The sequence below is a fragment of the Papio anubis genome, chromosome 12, assembly GCF_008728515.1.
Source record: "Papio anubis isolate 15944 chromosome 12, Panubis1.0, whole genome shotgun sequence".
In the NCBI taxonomy this organism is placed as follows: Eukaryota; Metazoa; Chordata; class Mammalia; order Primates; family Cercopithecidae; genus Papio; species Papio anubis.
This window is the reverse complement of record NC_044987.1, coordinates 65421795-65445275: the sequence shown is the minus strand read 5'-3', so window position 1 is coordinate 65445275 and position 23481 is coordinate 65421795. Positions and strand designations below refer to the sequence as shown.

General features: G+C 44.2%; 1 protein-coding gene across 3 annotated transcripts; it reads left to right on the top strand.

Moving 5' to 3' along the window:
* Positions 1-10: 10 nt before the first annotated feature.
* FAM160A2 (family with sequence similarity 160 member A2) lies at positions 11-23300 on the top strand. 3 transcript variants are annotated; one of them, XM_003910303.4, is made up of 12 exons: positions 11-173; positions 9921-10249; positions 10380-11018; positions 11390-11548; positions 11741-11827; positions 12029-12196; positions 15632-15711; positions 15919-16082; positions 16531-17310; positions 19751-19929; positions 20089-20251; positions 22768-23300. In XM_003910303.4, the coding sequence occupies exons 2-12, from the start codon at positions 10112-10114 to the stop codon at positions 23127-23129; spliced, it is 2919 nt and encodes a 972-aa protein (XP_003910352.2). In that variant the 5' UTR covers positions 11-173; positions 9921-10111; the 3' UTR covers positions 23130-23300. The 3 variants fall into 3 exon arrangements, with proteins under 3 accessions (XP_003910352.2, XP_003910353.2, XP_021781879.2); XM_003910304.4 differs by having other exon boundaries at positions 15919-16124; positions 22768-23297; XM_021926187.2 differs by lacking the exon at positions 22768-23300 and adding an exon at positions 22659-22767 and having other exon boundaries at positions 15919-16124.
* The last annotated feature ends 181 nt before the right edge of the window (positions 23301-23481 follow it).

The following is a 23481-nucleotide window of genomic DNA, read 5'->3' as shown; positions in this document are numbered from 1 at the left end:
TGCCCAGTCGTGCGTCCCCGGGCGGTTACGTGTGGTGCGCGGGGGCGCGGACTGCGTGTGGCGTGGGGCGGGGCGCGGTTGGTGAGCCTGAGAAGCGATGGCGGCGGTCTGAACTCACCTAACACTGCCGCAACAAGCGGGCCCGGCCAGGTTCGGCGTTCCGTGAGTGAACAGTACGCATGGGCCAGAGGGCCTGGAGAGGCAGGCGCTTGGGAGGATGAGAGACTGGGAAAAGACAGTACCGGGTTTGGTTACTGTACTGGTTGTGAGGTGTTGGCAGGTGGTGAGGGTCCGGATGTGAGTGGCTAAGATAAGAGAAGGAAGATGAGAGCTTACAGGTGAGTGGACAAATGAGGGGCTGTGAGAGGCTGGCTGCTTTCGGAGGTGCCAAGTTGAAGGGACTCCTGAACGCGGTTTACTAAGGCTGGGGCCACTGAGGGCTGAGTTGAAGGATACTCTGGGACTAGTGTGAGGGGATAAGGCCTGCGCGAGGAGAGGGAGAGTCAAAGGCGCAGCTGGGAGCCTGCGGGGTGGCGGCAAATTGGTGAGGGAGTTAAAGGCGGGGCATGGATGGAGGGAATTAGGGCTGTGAGACTTGGATAAAGGTGAGAGGTTGATTCTGAGGCCTCCCTCGATGGACTGTCATGTTCAGTAAGAGCAATAGTTTAGGCAAAGTAGGGCAGCTTGGATGGAAGTGTTGTGCACCTGACTCCTCTGCTCCCATGGACTTTCCATATTCTGGAGGACAAGAAAATGAAGGTGTGTTGGGCAATAGTACTATGGTAATGAAAATAATATTTGAGGCTCAGTCTTCAATAGAGTAATCACTGAAACTTCAGTTCCTTCGACTTCCTCCTCTGGACTGCATAGTTGAAGATGGGCCCTCTCATGAAGGGTTTTGCGCTGTGACAGCTTGTGTTTTCTCTCTACCTGCTTCTGGACAACCTTATTCGACTGCTGCTCCTTACCTGTGCTTAACTGTGGGTCTTTGATTGGACTGACCATATTCAGTTGCTAATTCTACTTTTATGGAGGTCATATGGTTTGCCCTATACAGCACTGTATTTAGGGTTCCGAACAGGGTGGCCTTGCTGTCCTTTCTTACAGTTGAATGTTTTAAAAAGCTAGCATATATTATATTTAAAATGTATGTTTGATGAGTTTTGACACGTGTGAACATCTGTGAAACCCATCATCACTCTCAAGATACTGAACATTTCAACCACCTGAAAATTCATCTCTTCATCTCCACACCCTGTAATTGGGTTCATCTTACTAGCATTCTTTTAGGTCCTCTTCTCCCCACCAACCCAAATGCACATGAAATTCTGGAAAGTTGTGTTGGCATTCAGTGATAACGGCCGCTTTCATACTACTAAATTTTCCTCTCTACTGCTAGTCTGTCATGGGGTTGGGACATCCTGATTCTTTCCACACTCAGGAAGAGTTAAGTCTTTCCTTAACTCTACATTGGACAGGGCGAAACCATTCCCCGAGAATTAGACAGCCTCAGTCCCCATTATTTTCCAGAGTCAGCTTCAGAGCCGACTCCTCTATGCTGTGGTATATTCTCATTGCTTCTTTCTGGAGGGCAAACAGGCCTCCATATTGGTAGAACACTTGGCAACTTGCCCAGACAGTCAGAACTTATAGTTCAGAGTTTAGAGTAGTGATTCCTAAACACTGGACCAAGGTCCCTGTACATGATAAAATTATCATCTATCCAAGATGGAGGGAGAGAAACAAAGACAGCATGGTTAGTTATAAGATAAATTTATTATCAGAGATTATCATTCATATTCTTTTGGTGTTGAAGTGCTCTTTCATTGATGCAGTAATGGTAACAGTAGATGGTGGGTTAAAAAAAGATCTAATTTACGTAAATAAAAAGTGACAACCCAATTTTTAATTTAAAAAATTATTTCTATAGCTTTATGAACTTCAGAAATTTAAAGTGATGATGGTGTGGCTGTTGTATTAGGTTGAGGAAGCATACATTTTTACAATGGTTCTGTGTAACTTGACATCTGAACAACATTCATGCTTTACATAGGGATTTCAAATTTTATTATACTGATTTATATAGATACCTTGTAAAGTAGACAAAGACAGGAACTTTCATTTTATAGATGAGAAATTAAATTCAATAACCAGAGGTCATATAGGGATACAGTGGGAAAGCTGAACCCAGAATTTTGTCTCGGAGAGAGAGAGACTTTGGTAAAGAAAATTTATAATAGACACTGAAGGTGATGTGGGAGGATTTTTTAATGATTTGTAATTGTTCAATTTCCAAAAGACAGAAAAGGGACTGTGAGGGTGACATAGGGATGAAGGTTATGGACATTGGAACAGGTATATATAATACCTGGATCACATCTTGATAGTGGATCATATCATGATAGTGATAGGATGAATCAAATCAAATATCAGATGGCTCTTAGGGACTGTCTAAATTCTTGGTTATAATGGAGAAAGCACTGGATTTGGTAAGCTTGTTGTTTGCTATACCAAACTCTGTGGAAATAGTAGTGCATTAAGTATAATGGATTTTGATTTGTGTCATATAGTGAGTGGTAGGTCTGAGAGGACGAAACATACACGAGGATGATAATGTAGAGATAGAAACATGTTTAGGGTACTGTGTTAGTCATTTATTCCATGTCTGCTCTGTGCCAGACACTCTACTAAGTACTAGGAGAATGAATTCATTTATTCATTCAACAAATACTTCTTGAACACATAGTTTGTGCTTGTGATGCTCACATATTATGGGATAACAAGATGAATAAAACATGGTCATCTGAGCACTCAAGGGATTTTCAGTCTAGTTGGGAGAGTTAGACACATGAAAACATAATTTCAGTTTAGAGAGAGAATGTGAAATGTGAAAATATATCATAATAGGCCGGGCGTGGTGGCTCATGCCTGTAATTCTAGCACTTTGGGAGGCTGAGGCAGGCGGATCACTTGACCTCAGGAGTTTGAGAGCAACCTGGGCAACATTTTGAAACCCTGCCTCTACCAAAACAACAACAATAACAACAAAACCACCACAAAAAAAAAACCCACCAAAAATTAGCCAGGTGTGGTTGCACATACTTGTGGTCCTGGCTACTTTGGAGGCTGAGGTGGGAGGATTGCTTGAGCCTGGGTGGCAGAGGTTGTACTGAGATGAGGTCACGCCACTGCACTCCAGCCTGAGTGACAGAGTGAGGCCCCATCTCACCACAGGTATCTCGAAATTAACATGTCCAAAACAGAATTCATAGTCTTTGCCCCAAAAGGCCGCCTTTGCACTCATATCCCCATCTCAGTCCAGGCAAGGACTACATTGTCATCTTTCATACTTCCTGCTCTTTTACTCCCTGCATTCAATCATTTGCTAAAATCTTAATACATTTCCCTCTGTGTTATCTCTCTTCTCTATATCTCCATTGCTACATCTTCACTGTTAAAGCTTTAGTTTAGCTCCCCCTCACCTCATGTGATTTTTTTTAAAACAATTTTTTGTGTTAAAACTTGCTCTTTTCTAGTCCATCCCTAGAATGATTTTTCTGAAAATATACATCTGATCACCGAACTCCTCTGCTTAAAAACTTTTGGCTCTTTGTGTCCTGTAGGACAACATCCAAATTTCTTAATATGGCATCATTTAGCTTCAGCTCACCTCTCCAGTCTCATCTGTCACTCCCTAGTCTGTGTTCTAGTTTGAAGAAATTGTTCAGAGTTCCCTAAAACCGTGCTGCTTTTATGAGCCTTGAAATCTTTGTAGTAGCTGCTTCCTCTACTAGGAATGCCTTTTCTTCTCTGCCCAGCTAACTTTCCTTATCCTTTAGGATCTAGTTCAGTTTCACCTCCTTTTTGACATCTTTGTCAAGGTAGAGATAACTGTGTGTGACATGAGGATTCATTGCTGTAAAGAGGAGTCACTGTAGAATAGAGGTTCACTTTTGTGAATTAGATGGGCTGTGCTGGAGTCAGATGAGGAGATCCCTGCAAGAAGCAGAAGCGATACTGTGGGGAGGGAAGGGAATGAGTTGGGACCATACCCTGACATCCCATTTGTCTGAGGGATGGAAAAGCAGGGAAGGTATGTGTAAACTGAGCTGTAGTAAATTCCTAGTAGGTGGTGTTTTTGGTTTGTTTGTTTGTTTTTTCCTTTGTATTCCTATGAGATTTTAATCAGGTCATTCACCTTTCAGTATTTAGGGTAACAGCCCATTCATCCTTCTTGCCTAGGAAGAGCCATCGTAAGGAGAGAGAAACCACAGAATTTTACTGACCTGTTCTTGGAAGATCATTTTGGTCTCTCCCTGTCCAACGTAGGTGTTGCAGGTATATCCCTTCCCCCAGTTCCCTCCTCTCTGCCTCTCCCAGTGCAAAGGTTCATAAGTGAGGCTGAGCCACTTCCTGCCCTGTATCTGCTGTTCTGAGGTTCGTTGTCACCCTTGCTGTGTGTGGCTGTAAGACTGTATTTTGGGCTGTAAGGTGAGTGCTTGATTTTGGCCATTTTGGGTCTGAGAGATCAGCTCCTGCCCCTTTTTACTCTGTGGCTGAGCCTGAAGGTAAATCTGGAGAGTGGGGGGTTCTGCTGTGTTTTTTTTTTTTTTTTCCTGGACTTTGCTATGGGAGGAAAGGACACCATAAGAGGGTGGTGATTTTAACTTCTTCTTTATCTTGTTCTGAATGTTGCAGAGAGTCTAAGTGGGTGATAGGAATACCAAACTATGACTTTCTTTTAAGCTTTTTTTGTATGTGAACAGGGCCCAGTTTAAGTGTTGGCTTTTGGAATCTGAGATGCTGATTCCAACATCTTCTCTTGAGGTCTTTGAAATGGCATTGTAGAACTGGGGTGGGCAGGCGGGTGAGGAAGGGTCCTGGAGGCTAATCTTACTTGGTTCCATGAGCAGTGCCCTTTGTTGGTCAAGTGGTGGACCAATAATGGGCACCTCAGGTATATTGCAAGCTAGGAGCAGTTAATGTTCGGAATTAAATTCCAGAAGCTGGAGGCAGTTTAGTTTTGGATATGTTAAGACTTTACTGAGACTGAATGCTTGGCCTTTCTTCAGCTGACTGAGGTATGTATGGGAGGCGATAAGGATGGGCACATCAGAGCAGGTTATATCTCTTCTCTTAGAGATATGGGCATCTGGGTCAGATAGGATCAGGAGAAGGAAGGAGGAAAGGGACATGTAATTTACAGAGTATCTTCTTTATGGTTGGAATGCTACCTAAGTTATTATATGATTTAATTTTTAAAACTAGCAGTAATTATTTCATTAGGAATTTATAGATGAGGAAGCTGAGGCTCAGATATGTGAAATGGTTTATTTAAGGTCACACAGCTGGAAAATGGTGGACTGAGATTCAAACCACTGAGGGACTCCAGAGTTCAGACTTTATCTACTACTCTGTGTTATTCTTGTTTGATTGTCTTTGTTTTCATTCTTCAAATGAGATACAATTGAGAAGAGTGTTCCATAAGCAGTAATACTCTTTTTTCAGTGAGGCTGTTTGCAGGTGACAGATAGCTCAAGCTGAGTTTGGGAAGAATTTAATAAAGGGACTCTATTTACAAAGATATGGGTAGGGTTTAAGGAAACCAACAAGGGGATGATGCAGTATCCCAGGGCTAATAACTGTAAGAAGGGCTAGCCATAGGGGAGAGTGCTTACCACTATTCTCAACTATTGACTTTTCCAGTCCATACCATAAATAGCTGGGTGGATGGATAAGTACTTGTTCCAGTGCATCCCTGCTGATGGCTACTAGTCTTTGTGGCTGTGTTGATGATTTATTAAGAAACCATGTATGAAAGACTGAGCAGTGCTTCTGTGGCTTTGCCACCTTCTCACCCATTTTCTTCTCTCCCACCCACAATCTTCTAGGTGAGTGAGGGAGGGAAGGCGGGGTGGGGTTGGTGGTGGATTGAATGTTAGCTTCTCTCTTTCTTCATGTTCAGATTTGCGTGAAGTAGCACCCATCCTTTATTTATTACTCTATTCTTCCTTTCTCAGAGAAGGTGTCTTACCTATTTTTCTGAATATACCTGATTTTAATGTCATTTATCTCTATCTTATTTATTTATAAATTGTCCCTTTCTTCAGACTACTACTCTCACTTAACAGATACCCTTATAACTCCCCATCCTATAGCAAAACCAAAATGCTTTTTCTTGACTCCCCTTACCACAACTTCTTTAAGCTATTGCCCTGGTTTTTTTGTTTTTGTTTTTGTTTTTTTTTTGAGACGGAGTTTCACTCTTGTTGCCCAGGCTAGAGTGCAATGGCATGATCTTGGCTCACCACAACCACTGCCTCCTGGGTTCAAGCGATTCTCCTGCCTCAGCCTCCCCAGTAGCTGGGATTACAGGTGTGCACCACCACACCCAGCTAATTTTGTATTTTTTAAATAGAGACGGAGTTTCACCATGTTGGTCAGTCTGTTCTCAAACTCCTGACCTCAAGTGATCTACCTGCCTTGGCCTCCCAAAGTGCTGGGATTACAGGCATGAGCCACTGTGCCTGGCCTGCCCTATTTTTATCCTTTCTCATTTCACTGAATTTCCTGAAAGTACATCTTACTTTTCGATTCCTATACTTTAACCAACTAATTTGACTAAGTTTGTAAAAAACTTGATTGTGCCATTTTCAGTCTTCATTCTACTTGATCTTTCTATAGAACTATACACTATGGGCAACCTCCAGTTTCTTGAAACTTCCTTTCTTTGATGTCTAGATCATCATTTCTTGAATTTCTCCTTTTATTTCTGGCTACCTTCAAAGTCTTCTTTAAAGACTCCTCCTTTTTAACGTTCCTACATCCTGGTTTTCCCCAGGATTTTACCCTTACCTCCTTCATGATCTGCTGTTCTCCTTGCATAATTCCGTCTACTTCCATAGTTTCATAGTTGCCTATAAGCTGCTAACTCTTGAATTTATATCTTTTGTCTTGATTTTATTCATTATCTCAAGTATGGTATTCCTGCTTGCTTTCTGGACATCATGAATATCCTGTAGATATCTCAAAACTTAACATACTCAAAACTGTACTCAACCTCTTTTCTAAAACACAGTTCCCCTTCTTACGTGTTTCTAGTCTGTTAATGGCTTTATCTTTTACTGAATCTCCTATACTTCCTATGAAAGTCTTCTCTCATTCCCCATTTATTTGCCAGGTCTTAATTGCTTTTACTTTGCGGTTAATTTAAATCTGGAGGCAGATACTCTGCATTTGCATTTTAGTCCTGTCACTTACTAGCTGGGTATGTTGGGCAATTTATTTAACCTCCCTGGGGTTTGATTTCCTTATATGTAAAATGTGGATAATAATACTTAAATGAGTTTTTATGAGGTTTAAATTAGCTACTTCGTGTAGTGCTGGAATGGAGCCTGGCATGTAGTAAATATATGTTTGCTGTAATAATTATTAATTCAGCATTCACTTTTGCAGGCATATTTGAGTTCAGGCTCTATGTTTGCACTGCGATATCAAAGAAAAATGAATGATATTTTTATTTAGTCAAGGAACTTGCTATTGATTGGCAGAGGTGTTACTGGTATAAATAATTTCAGTATTGCATGGAACATATTAAGATAGAGTTGAATCTCAGATTTATCTTTCCTGATATTTCTCTTACTACCATAGTTGATGCCTTACTTTTTTATTTTCAAATGTACTATTGAAACAGCTTCTTATAAATTGTCCACTGCAATCCATCTCTCTTCTGCTCCACCTTATACTGTTATCTGATATATTTTTGAAGGCCAATCTGATCTTATCATTTTCATGTTTAAAAACCTCCTTTGTTTCTAGGGTGTCAATAAGTAAAACCTAAACTCCTTAGCATAATATTTAGTGATATTTATAACCTTCACCCATATTTACCCTTCAACTAATGTTGTGCTTCTCTTCTCTGAATAGTCTGTAATTAAGGCACACTAAATTTGCAACTGTTCTTTGAATTTGTCATGTTCTTTCACAGTACCATAGTTTTGTACATAATGTTTTTAATATGAAGAAAACCTTTTCTTCTGCTCTCTACTTAATTAGTATCTCATTATAAGTTCAATATTAACTGTGTGGGACCCTCTAATAGCACCCCAGGCAGAGTTAGTTGCTTTCCTTCATGCCCCCATGACCCTTTTTATAAATACCTTTATTTACAATATTTGTTGGATTTACGTTTATGCTACCTCAACTGTTTTTATCCATCTTTGTTATTTCCAGTGCTTACTTAGAACAGTGACCAGTATTTTATCCATATGGAGGTACATTGAGTTAATCAATGAGTAAGTCCTACCTGCTCTTTAGGACTGGCCCCTCCCTTTGTAAGACTCACCTATTCTATAGAAATTTTCCTTAAACATAGTTGCTACCTTCCTTTAGTTGTGAGCTGGAAATTGTGTGAGAGAGTATCTGGGTGAAGGGAGATGTTGTTAATATAACCTTAAGGCAAAATGTGGGGCTGGTGCCAGGTCTCTGGATTCCTTCAGCCTTTGTTGAGTATAAAGAAGAAGGACAACTGAACCACCCCTTTCCTCTCAAGGGTTTATGCTTGTGAGAGACAGTACTGATGAGGGTGTGGTGGCTGTAAAGGAGAAGGAACCATAGTTCCTTGCAATAGCTACTTGGTGCTTTTTTCCTTTTTCTTGTGAGGATATCTTAACATTTTCTTGGGAGTGAGTTTTGGATGTGTCTGGCAGGAGTGGAGATGGGAATGTATCTGTCTTCCTTAGTGGAAGGGAAACAGCTCTGCTGTATTGGTTGGCTCTGAATTCTTCCTCTTAAGAGTATTCAGTCAGTTAAGGGTCTATTTGCTCATCTCCCATGGGTCACTGGGTAGGTTTCTAGGGAAGCACCTGTGATAGACAGAAAGACATTTCTTCTTCAGTAGTCCCAGAGGGCTAGAGTCAGATCAAGGCTGGTGATTGATTGTTCATTCATTCATTCATTCATTCACTCACTCATTTACTTCAGCATTTATACATTCAACAAATATTTATTGAGTCCCTAGGCCCTGGGGATACAACAGACACAATAAGATAAACCCTGCCCTCCAAGAAGCTACCTAATGTGTGGAAGATAGACAAATAAATAAATCATTTCCGAGAGTGAAACTGCTAAGAAGAAAGGATTAGGAAGCTAGAGAGTGAAGGTGAGAAGATGTGCTATTTAGATAGAATTGTTAAGCAGGGCCTCTCTGGGGAGATAACATTTGAAAACAAACAAACAAACAAAAAAATAAGCAATGACAGCAGTGTGAAGAGCAGGAGAAGGACATTCTAGTCTAGGCAGAGGGAACAAAAAGTATTCAAGAAGGCCTGTGTCACTAAAGTGTGAGTGAGAAGGAGAATGGTAGGAAGTTATACAGATTACATTATTTAGGCTCCTGTAGGCCAAGATAAGGAATTTGAACTGTTATAGTGTGTTAGGAAATTATTGGAGAGTATTCAACAGAGGACAGGTCATATAATTTAGGTTTTAAAAATATCACTCTGGTTGTTGTGATAACTCTCAGGAGGATAATAAAGGAATCATGGAGGCCAGATTGGAAGCTACTGCAATAGTGAGACATATTTTGAAGGTAGAGATGATAGGGTTTGCTGATGAACTGGATATTGGAAGTAAAGAAAAGAAAAAAGAAGGATAATGTGCATGTTTTCAGCTTGAGCATTTAGGTGAATTTTGGTATCATTTTCTTTTGAGATGGAGAAAGTTGAAGGAGTAACAGGTTTGGTGGTAGAAATCTGAGTTCTGTTTTAGACATGTCAGTTGCTGACTGTGTGTGTGTGTGCGTGTGCGTGCGTGTGTGTGTATGTATGTATAGGTGTGTGGAGTTTTCAGTGGGGTGGTGGGTCTGAGTTCTGGAAAGTGAGCTTCTATTTATCCCTTCCATTATCTCTTCTCTGAATTAGATTTAGAAATCTGGACTGGCCAGTGACCTCATGGCTTGCCATTCCAGCCTGGTATAACCTCTGGCTCCATGGGCAGCTACTGGCTCCTACAGACCGGATGAAGCAGACTGGAGACACAAGTGGAGAAAACCTCCAGCTGGCAAATCCTCAAAGTACAGGCCTCTGGCTGCCAGTCCTGCCCAGCCTGCCTCATGGAGAGGATGAATTGGCTGAGCAGACTGGCCTCCCGGGGCCCTGGGCACCGTATACCTCAAGGGGCCAATCTCCAAACCCCAGTCATGGCTGACCCTGAGACCTGCCTCATGGTCTTCAAGAATCACTGGTCCCAGGTAGGAGACTGTATGGCACAGGGCTTCGTCTGCTGACCACCTGAGTTCTCCCAACCTTCTGTATTCTCCTCATCCCATTTAGTCACCTTATCAACTTAGATTCCTTCCATCTTCTGTCCTTTTTCCCTAGGTGGTGCGAATCCTGGAGCGGCAAGGCCCTCGGGCACCTCCTGGGGGTGCAGATGATCTCAGTGCTGTGCGCAACCACACTTACCAGATGTTGACACTGCTGGCAGAGGATCGTGCAGTTCCTTCGACCCCCACAGGCCCTGGCCCCCTGCTGGAGTTTGCTCTGCATGAGGATCTGCTGACCCGTGTGTTGACATGGCAGCTGCAATGGGATGAGCTTGGGGATGGGGTCGAGGAACGGCGGGCTGAGCAACTGAAACTATTCGAGATGCTAGTGAGCGAAGCTCACCAGCCACTGTTGCGGCATGGTCCAGTTCGTGAGGCTCTGCTCACTCTGCTGGATGCCTGTGGCCGCCCTGTGCCCAGTAGTCCAGCACTGGATGAAGGCTTGGTGCTACTTCTCAGCCAGCTGTGTGTTTGTGTGGCCCAGGAGCCTTCATTGCTCGAGTTCTTCCTGCAGCCACCTCCTGAGCCTGGAGCTGCTCCCCGTCTTCTTCTCTTTTCTCGCCTTGTCCCTTTTGTGCATCGAGAGGGCACCTTGGGCCAGCAGGCCCGTGATGCCCTACTTCTTCTCATGGCTTTGTCAGCTGGGAGCCCCACTGTGGGCCGCTACATCGCGGATCACTCTTACTTCTGCCCGGTTAGCACCCCCTGGCATGGAGGGTAGGGTATGGCATGTAGATACTGGACAGCACCTTCCTATCCAGGAGAGGGGGAGAGGCTATGTACCAGGGCCCGTTCCTCTAGGAAATAGTTCCTGGATTTGAAAGCAGCCCCCTGGAGTTGTAGTGGGGATGAGTCATGGGCTTAGATGGATAGGGCAGATACTAAGGCTCTTCGTAGGCTCGTGAATTCTAGGTGAGTTTCCAGCACATTGGGTAGCCAGATGCTTGCTTTGGTAATAACTTATACCCCTATTCCCATCAAAAGTCTGGATTAATAGCTCCCCTATTCCACTTTTTATATTTTATAAATATATTTTATATATGAGCCTTTGGTAACTTCTCATAGGTGCTGGCCACAGGGCTCAGTGCCCTGTACTCATCACTGCCTCGAAAGATTGAGGTTCCAGGGGATGATTGGCACTGTCTGCGACGGGAAGACTGGCTGGGAGTGCCAGCCCTTGCACTCTTCATGAGTTCCCTAGAGTTCTGCAATGCAGTAATTCAGGTAGGACTGGAGTTTCCTGGAAGTCTGGCCCTTGATCATTCTTGGGAGATGAGGTAGGAAGGGATATATTCCCTGGAGTTCTGTCATTTTTCCATCTTGGAAGTAGGGTGCCTCTCTGTAGTGCACTGTTCTACTCCCTTCCAGGCAGTGGTTGCCTCATAACCCTCCCGGTTCTCTCTTACACTCCTACAGGTGGCTCACCCCCTGGTGCAGAAGCAGTTGGTTGATTATATCCATAATGGGTTCCTGGTGCCTGTCATGGGTCCTGCCTTGCACAAGGTGAGAGTCATGGGTGGCAAGGCAGATAAGGGGCTAAGCTGCAGTGGTAACTTCAGTGCCAGGACTAATGTAGGAGGTGGTGGGTAGAGTACTCCTCCCTTTTCCCCTGTCTGCTCCTGATTTGTCTTAGAATCCAGGGAGCATGGCCCTGTATGTGCAGGGAAGCTGTACATTTCCAGACTTTCCCTTCTTTTTGTCCAGACCTCTGTGGAGGAGATGATCGCCAGTACCGCCTATCTGGAACTTTTCCTACGGAGTATCTCAGAGCCTGCTTTGCTCCGTACCTTCCTGCGATTCCTGTTGTTGCACCGGCATGACACCCACACCATCCTCGACACCCTCGTTGCCCGTATTGGCAGCAACTCCCGGGTATGGCCCTTACCCCTGTCCTGGGTTACCTGGATGAGCCATCTTCTCTCTCTGACCTTTGTTCTGGGAGGGTATTCCTGCCCTTCTTTTACCTTTATCTCCAGCAGTCACCTCAAAATTAAGTGGCATTAACTTTACAGCATTAAACTTTTAACCATTTCGGGTACATATTTTAATCTATTCCCCTGCTTTTATAATAGATGAATCTAGAACACAGTCACCTTTTCTGGATGACTTTGGCTGTTCATCATGACTATAGGTTTTGCTACTGTACTGTGTTTGTAATGTAGTATTGGCCTGAGTTCTCTTAAACTGTTTGTCACTCTGTGGCCTGCTATGGGTGACTTGAGAGCACTTTAAGTTGTGTGTCTGCTTTGATAGATGATCCAGGTGCTACTGATATGCTTACCTTCTTTCTTCTTTGGATTTGCTGCTTTTGAACTATTACTTGGAGCACTCATCCACCCATCTATCTACTTTCGCTCCTTCTTTCTAAACATTTTTATTGAACATTCACTGTGTGCCATACTGTTTGCTGGTACTGGAGATACAATGATAAATAAGGTAGACATTGTTGCTGCTGACTTCCTGAAGCTTACTTTGTAGAGAAGACAGACAAGCAAACACATTAATAAGTTGTGGTCAGGGTTATGAAAAACCTGCTTAGAAATAATAGGGTGGTCAAGGAAGACCTCTGAAGAGATGACATTGAACTGAGACATAAAGATTATAAAGGAGTTAACTTACTGATCAAATAGAAGAACAGAAAAACAAAGGGAACAGCATGCAAAGGACATCAAATGGGGGAAGGGCTTAACATGTTTGAGGAAATGAAAGACTAGAGGTGTAGTGAGCAAGGGGAAGAAAGGAATGAGATAAAAATAGAGGAGTAAAATTCAGATCATGCATGACCTGGAAGATCATGGCAAGAACTTTGGATATTAACAAATAGAAATATATATAACATGGGAGTGGATAGATTCCAAGTTATAAAGACTTAAGCCTTTCTAGGAGAATAAAGCATTAATTTTGCCATGGACTTCATGGCATTTATTTTGCCTCTGGGACCATTTTTGCTTCCTTTTTTTATTATAAGTTAAAGTTCCCTGGATCCATGTGTTTAAAATAGAAGTTCTTTCATCACTAAGGGCTCTGGAGAACTTTGAGATAATGAGGTACTTGGTAGTAGAGTTCCAGGTCAGTTTCCTGGATAGCTGTGTTTTGTATAGGTGCAGTTTCTGAAGCTAAGTTAGGGTGTATAAGAAATATTCCAGACTGATTGATTAAACCAGTGTTTACAAACCAAGTGTATACTTTAGAAACATCTATGAATCTTTGAAGATGGCAACTAATAACTACAACAGCTTCTGAGCTGTACCTCAGATTTCTTGAATCTTTGGGAGTAGGCTCAGGGCATGTGTATTTTTAAAATTTTCCAAAAAGTAATCATGATAGATGCCTTGGGTTAAGATATATTGGAACCAATAGGGAATAGGTATTAAAGCTTTAATTTTACAAAGATACCAGAAGTATTTTTTTTCCCTCATTATGCTGAAATTAGGCCATGATTGGCCTCAGATTTTCCTGTTCATGTTTAGAGACAGTTGATTTTCTTTTTGAGGTTTTATCTGTTGTTTCTATCCATCTTCCTTTTGTCTTAACTTATCCTAATTTTGATTCTTACTCGCTATCTTTCATTTATTTTTAGTAGTTGTTTCTCTTAGGCTCCCATTTGGTCCCCTGGTCTTAGGAGCCTTACATGTTCTTGGGATGTTTCTTCTTGGTTCCTGGTTCTTGGAGGAACAGATCTCTTCTAATTTCAGGATGCCCGTGTTGAACATGCAGATGCTTTCCTTTCCACTGTGGTCCTTTCAAGCTTGATTCTTTGGCTTGACTTTGTAACTTATATAGCCTGTGTGCCTTGAAGTGACTAATTTTGGCTAACCAGCCTGTGTTTATTTCCTATTGCTGTCATAACCAATTATCAAACCTAATGCTTAAAACAGATTTATTGTCTTACAGTTTTGTAGGTCATACGTATGACATGGATCTTGCCAGGCTAAAATCAAAATTTGGGGGGATGGGATCTGTGTCTGATCCCATCCTGAGACCTGATCTTTCAGGAGGCCGTAGGGGAGGATCCATTTCCTTACTTATTTCTATTGGCAGAATTAATTTTCTAGCAGCTGTGGGATTGAGATCTCTGTTTTCTTGCTGGTTGACAACTGAAGAACATTCTCAGCCTGTAGAGCAACCAGATTCCTTGGCTCATGGCCCCCTTTCATCCATAGATAATAGATACCTGTGGATCTCTATTATCTGTGGATATCTGGGATAATCTCATCTCAAATTCCATAATCTTAATCACATTTGCGAAGTTGTCTCTGCCACATAAGGTGAAATATTTTTAGGGTCTGGAGATTAGGATGTGGACATCTTTGAGGGACCACTTTTCTATCTACTTACTACTTTTCAGTGAGTCTGAATTTTTTCATTGCTAGCTAAAGTGGTCATTTAGGATAGCCTCCTGAACATCCATGCTGTTCAAAATGTAAACTGCTATCATGTGTTTTTCTTGTTGTGTGGTTGACTTTTAATTCTCTCATGATCATTTAGCAAATAATGAATGCCTAAACTGTTCAGGTAGTGCCCTAGACCAAGACCCATTTGTTATCTTCAGGGAGCTCAAGGTGTCTGACACACTTGCTATAAGGGAAGCATAGAGATAGTGCTAGGAAGATTCAGAGAAGTGAGGGAGAGGTTACATTTGTGTTTTCTTTGCCTAGTCAGAGATGAACTAACCTTCTTCCTTTTCTAAAATTAAAGGTTTCCTTTAATCTTGACCCACCTACTTTTTCCTTTTCCTGTCAGCTGCCCTTGAGTTGTTCTTCATCCTGCCTTCTGAGAGATACACTAGTGTTAGAGAGGTGACTCAGACTTCATATTCGCAGCCCCACCTACTTCCCAGTTGGGAATCTTCCGGGTTCCCTCTAGTTTCTTATTGGTAGGCATTCAGTTACTGTGTTGCTACAGTCCCTTCTGGCAGGCATTCACTTAATTACCATGTTTCTGTTGTCCTGTTAGTCATTCACTCAATCACAGTATTTCTTAGAGTCTCTTCTCATGGATTTTCATTCAGGTGTTGCTGGAGTCTCTGCTGACCAGGTATTTGTAGCTAGAGAGTCTGTAGAAGTCCATTGGGTCTGAGATGCTTCATTTGTATGAACAGTAAAGTCTTGCTCACAAAGATCTTGTGATCATCTAGCTAATACTTGAATGACTTATGTGCTATGCGTGGTGCATGGGCCTCTAGGAGTTCCTCTAGGAGTGGTTGGTTGGCCAACTTGGGGTTGGGGGGTTCCCATTTGGTGAATGACTTGGAGGGCAGAGAGCTCTTATGGTGACTCCCTTCCTCCCCTCCACTCCCCCACCCAGCTCTGCATGGTCTCTCTGAGTCTCTTCAGGACCCTCCTGAACCTCAGCTGTGAGGATGTCCTGCTGCAGCTGGTTCTCAGGTATCTGTTGGGGCAGGGCTGAGGGATGGCTGACCCTGAAGCCTCAGAGTCTTGTGCATTGCTGGGGCAATGGGCTGTATTGGGGTTGCTCATGAGTTTCCACTTAGAGCCTGGCTTAACCATACAGTTTCATTGGCCTGATGTTCTTCTAGGCCCTGTCCTTCCTTCCTGATCTACCCTGTGTCCCCTTTGTGTTGTCTTTCTCAGGTATCTTGTTCCATGTAACCACGTTATGCTGAGCCAGAAGCCAGCTGTGCGTGATGTAGACCTATATGGACGAGCAGCTGACAAGTTTCTCTCCCTAATCCCTCGCTGTTGTCGGCACCACGCCCCCAGCCCACCTCGTCCAGAGCATGCCTCATGGGCACGAGGTGGGCCTAGCAGAGAGACAGGGAGAAGGGAGGACATCACGGGTATGGCCTGGGTTCTGGGGGAGCGTAACAAGGATGGGCTGGGGTGAGGGGAGGAAGATGGCCATGAATGACATTCTGTCTTTGGGGAGGTTGATGAGGGTGTCTTGCAGGGAGGATCCTTAACACTCACCAAAGAAAATTAGAGTGGGACTTCTGGGCAAAGCTATTCTTGTTCTTCTCTCTAGTCGTATACTCTTCCTGTTTCCATTGTTTCTTCAGTGGTGATGGTGGTGAGTGGGAGTGGTGGATGAGGATAAGGTTAATTAGGAGGTTGGAGAGTTAGCTGTCTGAATAGGTTCAGTGTTTCTGCCTTCCCATTGTCTTCTTTCTTAGTCTCCCGAGGTGTCTTATCTCTCCTCCTGAACCTATGTCTCCTTGATTTCTCTTATATTTTTTCCCTTTGCAGGTCCTGGAAGCCCAAGTGTGGACTCCTCTTCTGTGGTGACAGTACCCCGGCCCTCCACACCATCTCGTCTGGCTCTCTTCCTGCGGCAGCAGAGCCTGGGTGGCTCTGAGTCTCCAGGCCCAGCCCCTTGCTCACCAGGGCTTTCTGCATCCCCAGCCTCCAGCCCTGGCCGATGGCCTACCCCTGCAGAGGAGCCTGGAGAGCTGGAAGACAATTACCTGGAGTATCTGCGTGAGGCACGTCGTGGTGTGGATCGCTGTGTCCGAGCCTGTCGTACCTGGTCTGCCCCCTATGATGGCGAGCGGCCCTCTCCTGAGCCCAGTCCTTTTGGCTCCCGGACTAAGAAACGCAGCCTACTGCCTGAGGAGGACAGGAACAATGTGGGGGAAGGGGAGAAGGAAGAGCTGGGGAGTAAGGGGCTGGCTGGGGGTGCAGGGGAGGGCCCTGGTCACCTGCCCCCTCTCCAGCTCAATGGAGTGCCAGGATCATGGCCTGAGGGGGCCAAGAAGGTTCGTCTGGTGCCAAAGGAGGGAGTTGGGGAACTGCTAGAGGGCACCTCCGAGGGCATGGCAGGACTGGAGGGCTTTGGGCAGGAGCTCCGGGAGCTAGAGGTGGCATTGAGCAATGGGGGAACTGGCTCAGAGTCCCCCTTAGAACCTCCACTGCCCCTTGAGGAGGAGGAGGCCTATGAGAGCTTCACCTGTCCCCCTGAGCCCCCTGGACCCTTCCTCAGCAGCCCTTTGCGGACTCTCAACCAACTGCCAAGCCAGCCCTTCACTGGTAAGCTACTTAGCCTAGGCCTTCCCTTCTGTGTACTCTTTGCATGTTCTCGACATGTTTGTGCTGGTTTCTTGGACCTCTTGGCCATGTCATTTCTGTGTACTTGCCTAGTCCCTTATGCATCTTGCTTGCATCACTTCCAGATACATGTCATGTCATACTTGTGTCCCTGTGTCTGTCTGTATGTCTTCCATGCTTGTGCTGGTTTGAGTATTGACTTACATCTGAGCCTTGTATGTCTGTCCTATGTGCATGTTCCTCCTCTTTCCTTAGTCTGGCCATTTCCTGTGATTTGTGATTAGGATATTCTGTGTTTGGTGTTTCCTGGTGAATCACAACAATATTTCTGAACCATATGGAAGATATATGTGTTGTCCTGTGTGGAGAGGCACCTGTAAACACTCTCTATGCCATTCCCTCCAGTGTGTCTGGGTATTGGGTTTTCTGTCAGCTCTCCTGGGGCCTACGGTTAACCTTCTGGTATTTTTCTCCCTACTCAGCTCCTTCCTCCCCATCTCTTTAAAGAAGAACTTGATTTCAAGTTTTTCCTGTTCACTTCCTTGTACCTTCTTGGTTACCATGACTGTCTACTAACACTAAGACTGTCTTAAGCAGATGGGGTGCAGTCTCTTCGAAGGCAAATGACAAAACGTGGCCCTGAGCTCCCTGGTGGAGTTCATTTGGACTCTCAAGGATGCCCTGGAGCTAGACTTGATCTGAGTGGTTGGACTAACTCCTCTTTGTTTTTGTATGAGAGCCAGCTTGCCCCGCCATTCCAAACCTCAGGCCAGGAAAACCAGGAAACCAAACAAAAAACAAACCCACCTCTGAGAAATAATGGCTAAGGCTAAGATTACAGGCCTTGGATTATGCATACCTTACGTTTCCATCTCTGCTATAGATGCATATAAATCATTTACTACAATTATGGCACATTGTGAGAACTCAGCAAGTGGTAGCTTTTCACTAGGATCTCTGGGTGCATAGCAGATTTAAGTTGACTAAGGCAAACACTCATCTTCCAGTTGTTCATAGGTTCATAGTCAGATTGTCATGCCTTGATAAGTTCATGTCCTGACTGGGCCTGGGAGATGCTGGTCATCCTGCTCATATAGCACCAGCTTCTGCCATGGAGTTGTGCCAATTCCCTCTTGCCTCCTACAAAAAATCTGTCTTTCCATTTATTTAGCCTCTGCTCTATTCCTTTCAGCTCAGTACCACCAGGCGGTAACGTGCAGGTTTTACCACACTCTTGAAGTATTAGTTGAAGCTTTTGTCTTGTTTTCCTTTGGTAAACTTATCTGAGCTTTTCGAATTTTTTTTTTTTTTTTTTGGCAAGAAAATTCCAGGAAATGAAAGGAATAGGACAAAATTATGGGGTATCTTAGGACTCTGTTAAGCTAGAGTTGTTTTGAAGCTAATGTTAGACATGTGCCCCTGGAATGAAAAATGTTTTAGGATCTTTTTCAGGATTCACTCCATCCTGCCCTCCATCATTCTTCTGTCTCAATTCATAGTACAGTTCTTAGATATACTCCCTTTCGCCAAAAAAATCACTGATCAGAAGGACTTGATGGCTATAGAGGCCTACTGCTGGTGATCTGGCTTAGCTGAGGTCAGTTTTCCCAGTGGATAATACTGATCCTTTCCCTTCTCTTCTCTCCCACCAAAGGGTCTGTCCTCAGTCAGTTTCTCTGCCCCTGCACTAAGCTATCCTTTTACTACATATTCTGTTCCACCTTCTTGGTTCCCAGCTTCTGAAAGACAAAACTGATGTCTTCTCTGGTCCTCCAAAGATTTTTTTTCCCTAACTTTAAATTGGCTCACATAGTTACTTTGTCTTTGCAACACCGTCTTCTAGCTTTCTTTCTGAGCAGGTTTAGTGTTATCCTCCGTTTTTTGTGGAACCTAATTCTTTTTGGACCTAGTTACTTTATCAAGCTATTTGTTCTTCTATTGTGCCTCTTGGGTGAGTCTTTTATAAAAACAGAGTATGTAATTGTATCTACGATTATAATTGAACACTTAAAATTTGCCATATCTGAGGCTAAATGCTTTATATTGATAACTATTCATCACCTTATGAGGTAGGTATATTTTCCTATTTTACGAACTAGGAAATAAGGCTTGGAAAGTTTTGACCTGTCCAAACTAGTAAAGGGCAAAGCCAATGAAACCAGATCTCTCAGACTTCAGAGCCTAAGATCTGGCTCGTCAGCTTGAATGTGTGTAAAGCTGGCATCTGGAATCTTGTGGGTCCATATGGTGTCTGCCATCTTATTTCCTCCAGAATAGGTGGCCACAGGATATTTAAACATACCCAGAGGCTGACATACAAAAAATTTTCATCTGGTGGGGGTCTCTTGTTTTGGGGAGGAATGCGTGTGACGTGCATTGTGTTCAGGCCTTGTATCCTTGTGCCCACCTCCCCCCAACCCAGGCCCCTTCATGGCTGTGCTCTTTGCCAAACTCGAGAACATGCTGCAGAACTCCGTCTATGTCAACTTCCTGCTGACGGGGCTGGTGGCCCAGCTGGCCTGTCACCCCCAGCCCCTGCTCCGCTCTTTCCTGCTCAACACCAACATGGTCTTCCAGCCCAGTGTCAAGTCCCTGCTGCAGGTGTGCGATGCATGCATGCGTGGGTGCGTCCAGGCTCCATGGTGGGCCTGGCCCGCAGCTGGAGTGACCGTGGGTGGGCTGGGAACAGGTCCAGTGGGACTAGAAAGGACTGTATCAGTCTAGAGGTGCTCAGAAATGTCATGAAGGTGTGCTTCATAGGTGCTGGGCTCTGTGAAGAATAAGATTGAGAACTTTGCGGCTTCCCAGGAGGACTTCCCAGCACTGCTATCCAAAGCCAAGAAGTACCTCATTGCCCGTGGCAAGTTGGACTGGGCTGAGGGCCCTGCAGCAGGACCTGCCCCGCGCCGTTCTGATCCCCTAGGTGAGGCCTATCCCACCACACCTGTAACTGCCCTCCCTAAATAGCCTATTAACCCAGGTTAATTGAGCTCTTATTAAGAGTGAAATGTTGTGCCAAGACCTGGTGAGTTATAGAAAATTGAGTCTTCATGTTTGTTTTCAGGCTTCTGGGCAGAGGACAGAACATAGTTCTATCTATTAAGAGCCAGATGAGAAGTTCTAGCAAAAACTACTCTAGAATTTGGGGACAAGAAAGAGGACAGAGTAGTCTCTAGGTTGCGATATTATTACAGCTTAGTAAAGGACATGACATTTGACATGGGCCTTGAGAGCTGGGTAGGACTTAAGTAGGCAAAGGAGTGGGGAATCTTTTTTTTTCAGGAGAGATCCTGGACTGTTTAGTTGGAGTAGGGGATTTAAAAGATGGTGGAATAGTTGGTAGTAAGGCTAGAGAGATTTGGCTGGAGCTCAATTTCTCAGAGTAGAAGTTGGGATGTTTTAGGCAGTGAAAAACCACTGGAAGTTCTAAAGCTGGAAGTGGAGAGATTACTATGTTAGCTCAGATGAAGTCAAGCTAGGAGAAAAGAGTCAGGAAGCATCAGGAGGCTTCTGCCATATGTAGATGTTACCAGGGAGGCTTGAATTAGAATAGTGGACATGGAAGGGAAGCATTTAATGAGGCAGAAATGAGAAGGAAGTGTTGGTAGAGTTTGGTGAGTGGTGTAAGGAAGGAGGAAGAATTAAATGTGGTTATGAAGTTTTAAATCTAGACTTTTCGCTTAACAAGTATCTTGAACATTTGCCATGTGTGCCGGGCATTGTCTTTGGTACAGGGAATTCAGGGAGGTACAAGATGTAATTTCTGCCTTCAAAGAATGTACAATCTGGAGAGTGACTAGAGGAATGTAATACCAGAAGTAGGAAGGTCCTAAAGGTGTTGGGAGTAATGGGATCTAGAACAATAGAAAAGGATTAACTTTGGACAGGAAAAGGCTTTTTGTTTTTCTCCCTTTGAGGAAAATGAGCAGAGAGCAAGAAGGAACTGACAGGTGCCAGTTAGTTGTGAAGTATAGAGGAGAAAGGGATTTCACATCATTCTTTATTTACTAATCAAAGTAGAAGGCAAAATGATACGCTGAAAGCAGAGGTGGAGGCTTAATGAGAAAAGTGTACGGGTTGGGAAGAGAGTACCACAAAAGTTACTGCACAGCTGTGAAGTCTCAGGTAAAGTTGTTTTGCATGATTTCTTCATGGTCTAGTATTGTAAATATTTCTTCCTTCTACAGTTCTGGTGCTGGGGTCACTGTAGAGGGGCCAGGTAGACAAGGTAGACAAGACACAGTCTAAGCCCTTAAGCTCACAGGTTAGTGTGTGAGGTAGAAGACATAGAAATAAATTAAGTATGTTGAGTTAAGGGAAGTAAAATTGGGATTCAGTGGAAGACAAATCAAGAGGAGGCTTCCTAGAGAAGTGGGGATTATAAAATTTCACCTAGAATGATGAAAAAATTAGGGAGAAGAAAATTTAGGCAGAGGGAGCTACAGGTGCATGAAAAGTGCCTGGAGGGTTCCAGGGTGATAGATGTGGATGCAAAAGCAAGATGGGGTGTGGAGAGTTTGACAAGAAATTGTAGGAGTGTGAGCCTGATTGTGAAGGACTCTGAATGCCAAATTTAATAGATCGGTATAGTATTTCTGTAGCCAGTATTAGATGTAGGAAATGGGAATTGTTATTAGAATCTAGGCCTTTATAGTAGATATGGATCCAGACCCAGAAATCTAGGCAGAATGTTAGAGGCAAGAGGACATTGTTTTGAATGGCTCACTTGAGTCTAAGCTGACTTGAAATTGACTGCAACCAGTGGGAGAGAGGCTTTGGTGCAGGACAGGGATTGGTGAATGGTGAAGTGGTGAATGGTGAAGAGCAGATTTTGGAGGGATAGTAGAGTATGACAGAAGTGAAATTGTCACTGAACTATAATTGCATATATAGCCCCTGTGGGTATTGTAGGAGCAGAGGATGTGGATTGGGTGTTATAGATAAGCTGGGAAAGAGGTGGTTGACTGGTTCAGAAGGGTGATGGGAAGCATGAAATCAGGGCATGCTGTAGACAGAGGAGAAATAGCTTGGTGGTGATAGATTAGTGATTGGAAAGAGGAGAATTCATCAGGGTCAGAGGGCATGGAGAAGGAATGGATCTTAACTGGGAATGAAGTGGCTAAAGTGTTGATTAGTTAAAGACTGAGAAGGATGGTTGGCTGGGTGGGGAGGCTGGATAGAGGGAAAAAGGCTGGGCAGGTAGTATTTTTGGTGTTAGAGTGAGAAAGAACTCCTCACTCTAGTCCTCAGAGTCAACTTCAGGGATGGGACAGGAAATGGTACCTGAGGTTCATTTCTGGTCCATTTTGTCCTTTTTTCCATTTCCTCAGAACCCTAAAGGAGAAGTCCAAGAACCTAGGGGGTGGGGGAATCTCCCCTCTCAGTCCAAGGGAGGTTCCTTGATCCCAGCACCTTCATGATACCCCTGTTTATTCCCAGTGAAGAGCCGGAGGCCATCCTTGGGGGAGTTACTCCTGCGGCATGCACACAGTCCAACCAGGGCCCGGCAGGCGGCACAATTGGTCCTTCAGCCTGGGCGAGACGGAGCAGGACTTGGCCTAAGTGGGGGCTCTCCTGGGGCTTCCACTCCAGTTCTACCTGCCCGGGGCGGGGCCCCTGAACGCCAAGGTGAGGCTCTTCGAGTCAAGAATGCTGTCTACTGTGCAGTCATTTTCCCTGAATTTCTCAAGGAGTTGGCTGCCATCTCCCAGGCTCATGCCGTCACCTCACCTTTCTTGTTGGAGACTTCAGAGGAAGGATCTGGCCCTCTCATCTCAGGCTATGGGCCCCTCAATCCTTAACTTTCTTCCATGGACAATCAGGGCCATGGGTGGCCTGGGCCCGGGCTGGGGCTAGGGCACAGGCTCCTTTTTATGTTTCGAGGCAGTGGCAAAAGGACTTTTTAATTTATTTCAGATGAATGTTTTATGGAGAACTTGTTGCAATATGTATAAAAGGGAAATCTCTATTCTGTGCTCATTTTTCTTTCCCATTCTTTTTCTGTGGGGCTGGGGCCCCAGAAAAGGTTGTATATAGTGGGGGAGGTGGTCAGGGGTATTTTCTCTTTGGTGAGGACATTGCTGCCAAGGTTTCAAGGTACCCCTTATGCCCTTAGAGGGTGAAGGGACTCTTCCCTCTTCTCTGGATCCCAGA

Excerpts from the sequence above, each read along its gene's own strand:
- FAM160A2 (XM_003910304.4), top strand. The coding sequence starts at position 10,112 with ATGGAGAGGATGAATTGGCTGAGCAGACTGGCCTCCCGGGGCCCTGGG. Across the intron at positions 11,019-11,389 it reads ATCACTCTTACTTCTGCCCG|GTGCTGGCCACAGGGCTCAG; the intron begins GTTAGCACCCCC and ends AACTTCTCATAG. Across the intron at positions 20,252-22,767 it reads GCGCCGTTCTGATCCCCTAG|TGAAGAGCCGGAGGCCATCC; the intron begins GTGAGGCCTATC and ends GTTTATTCCCAG.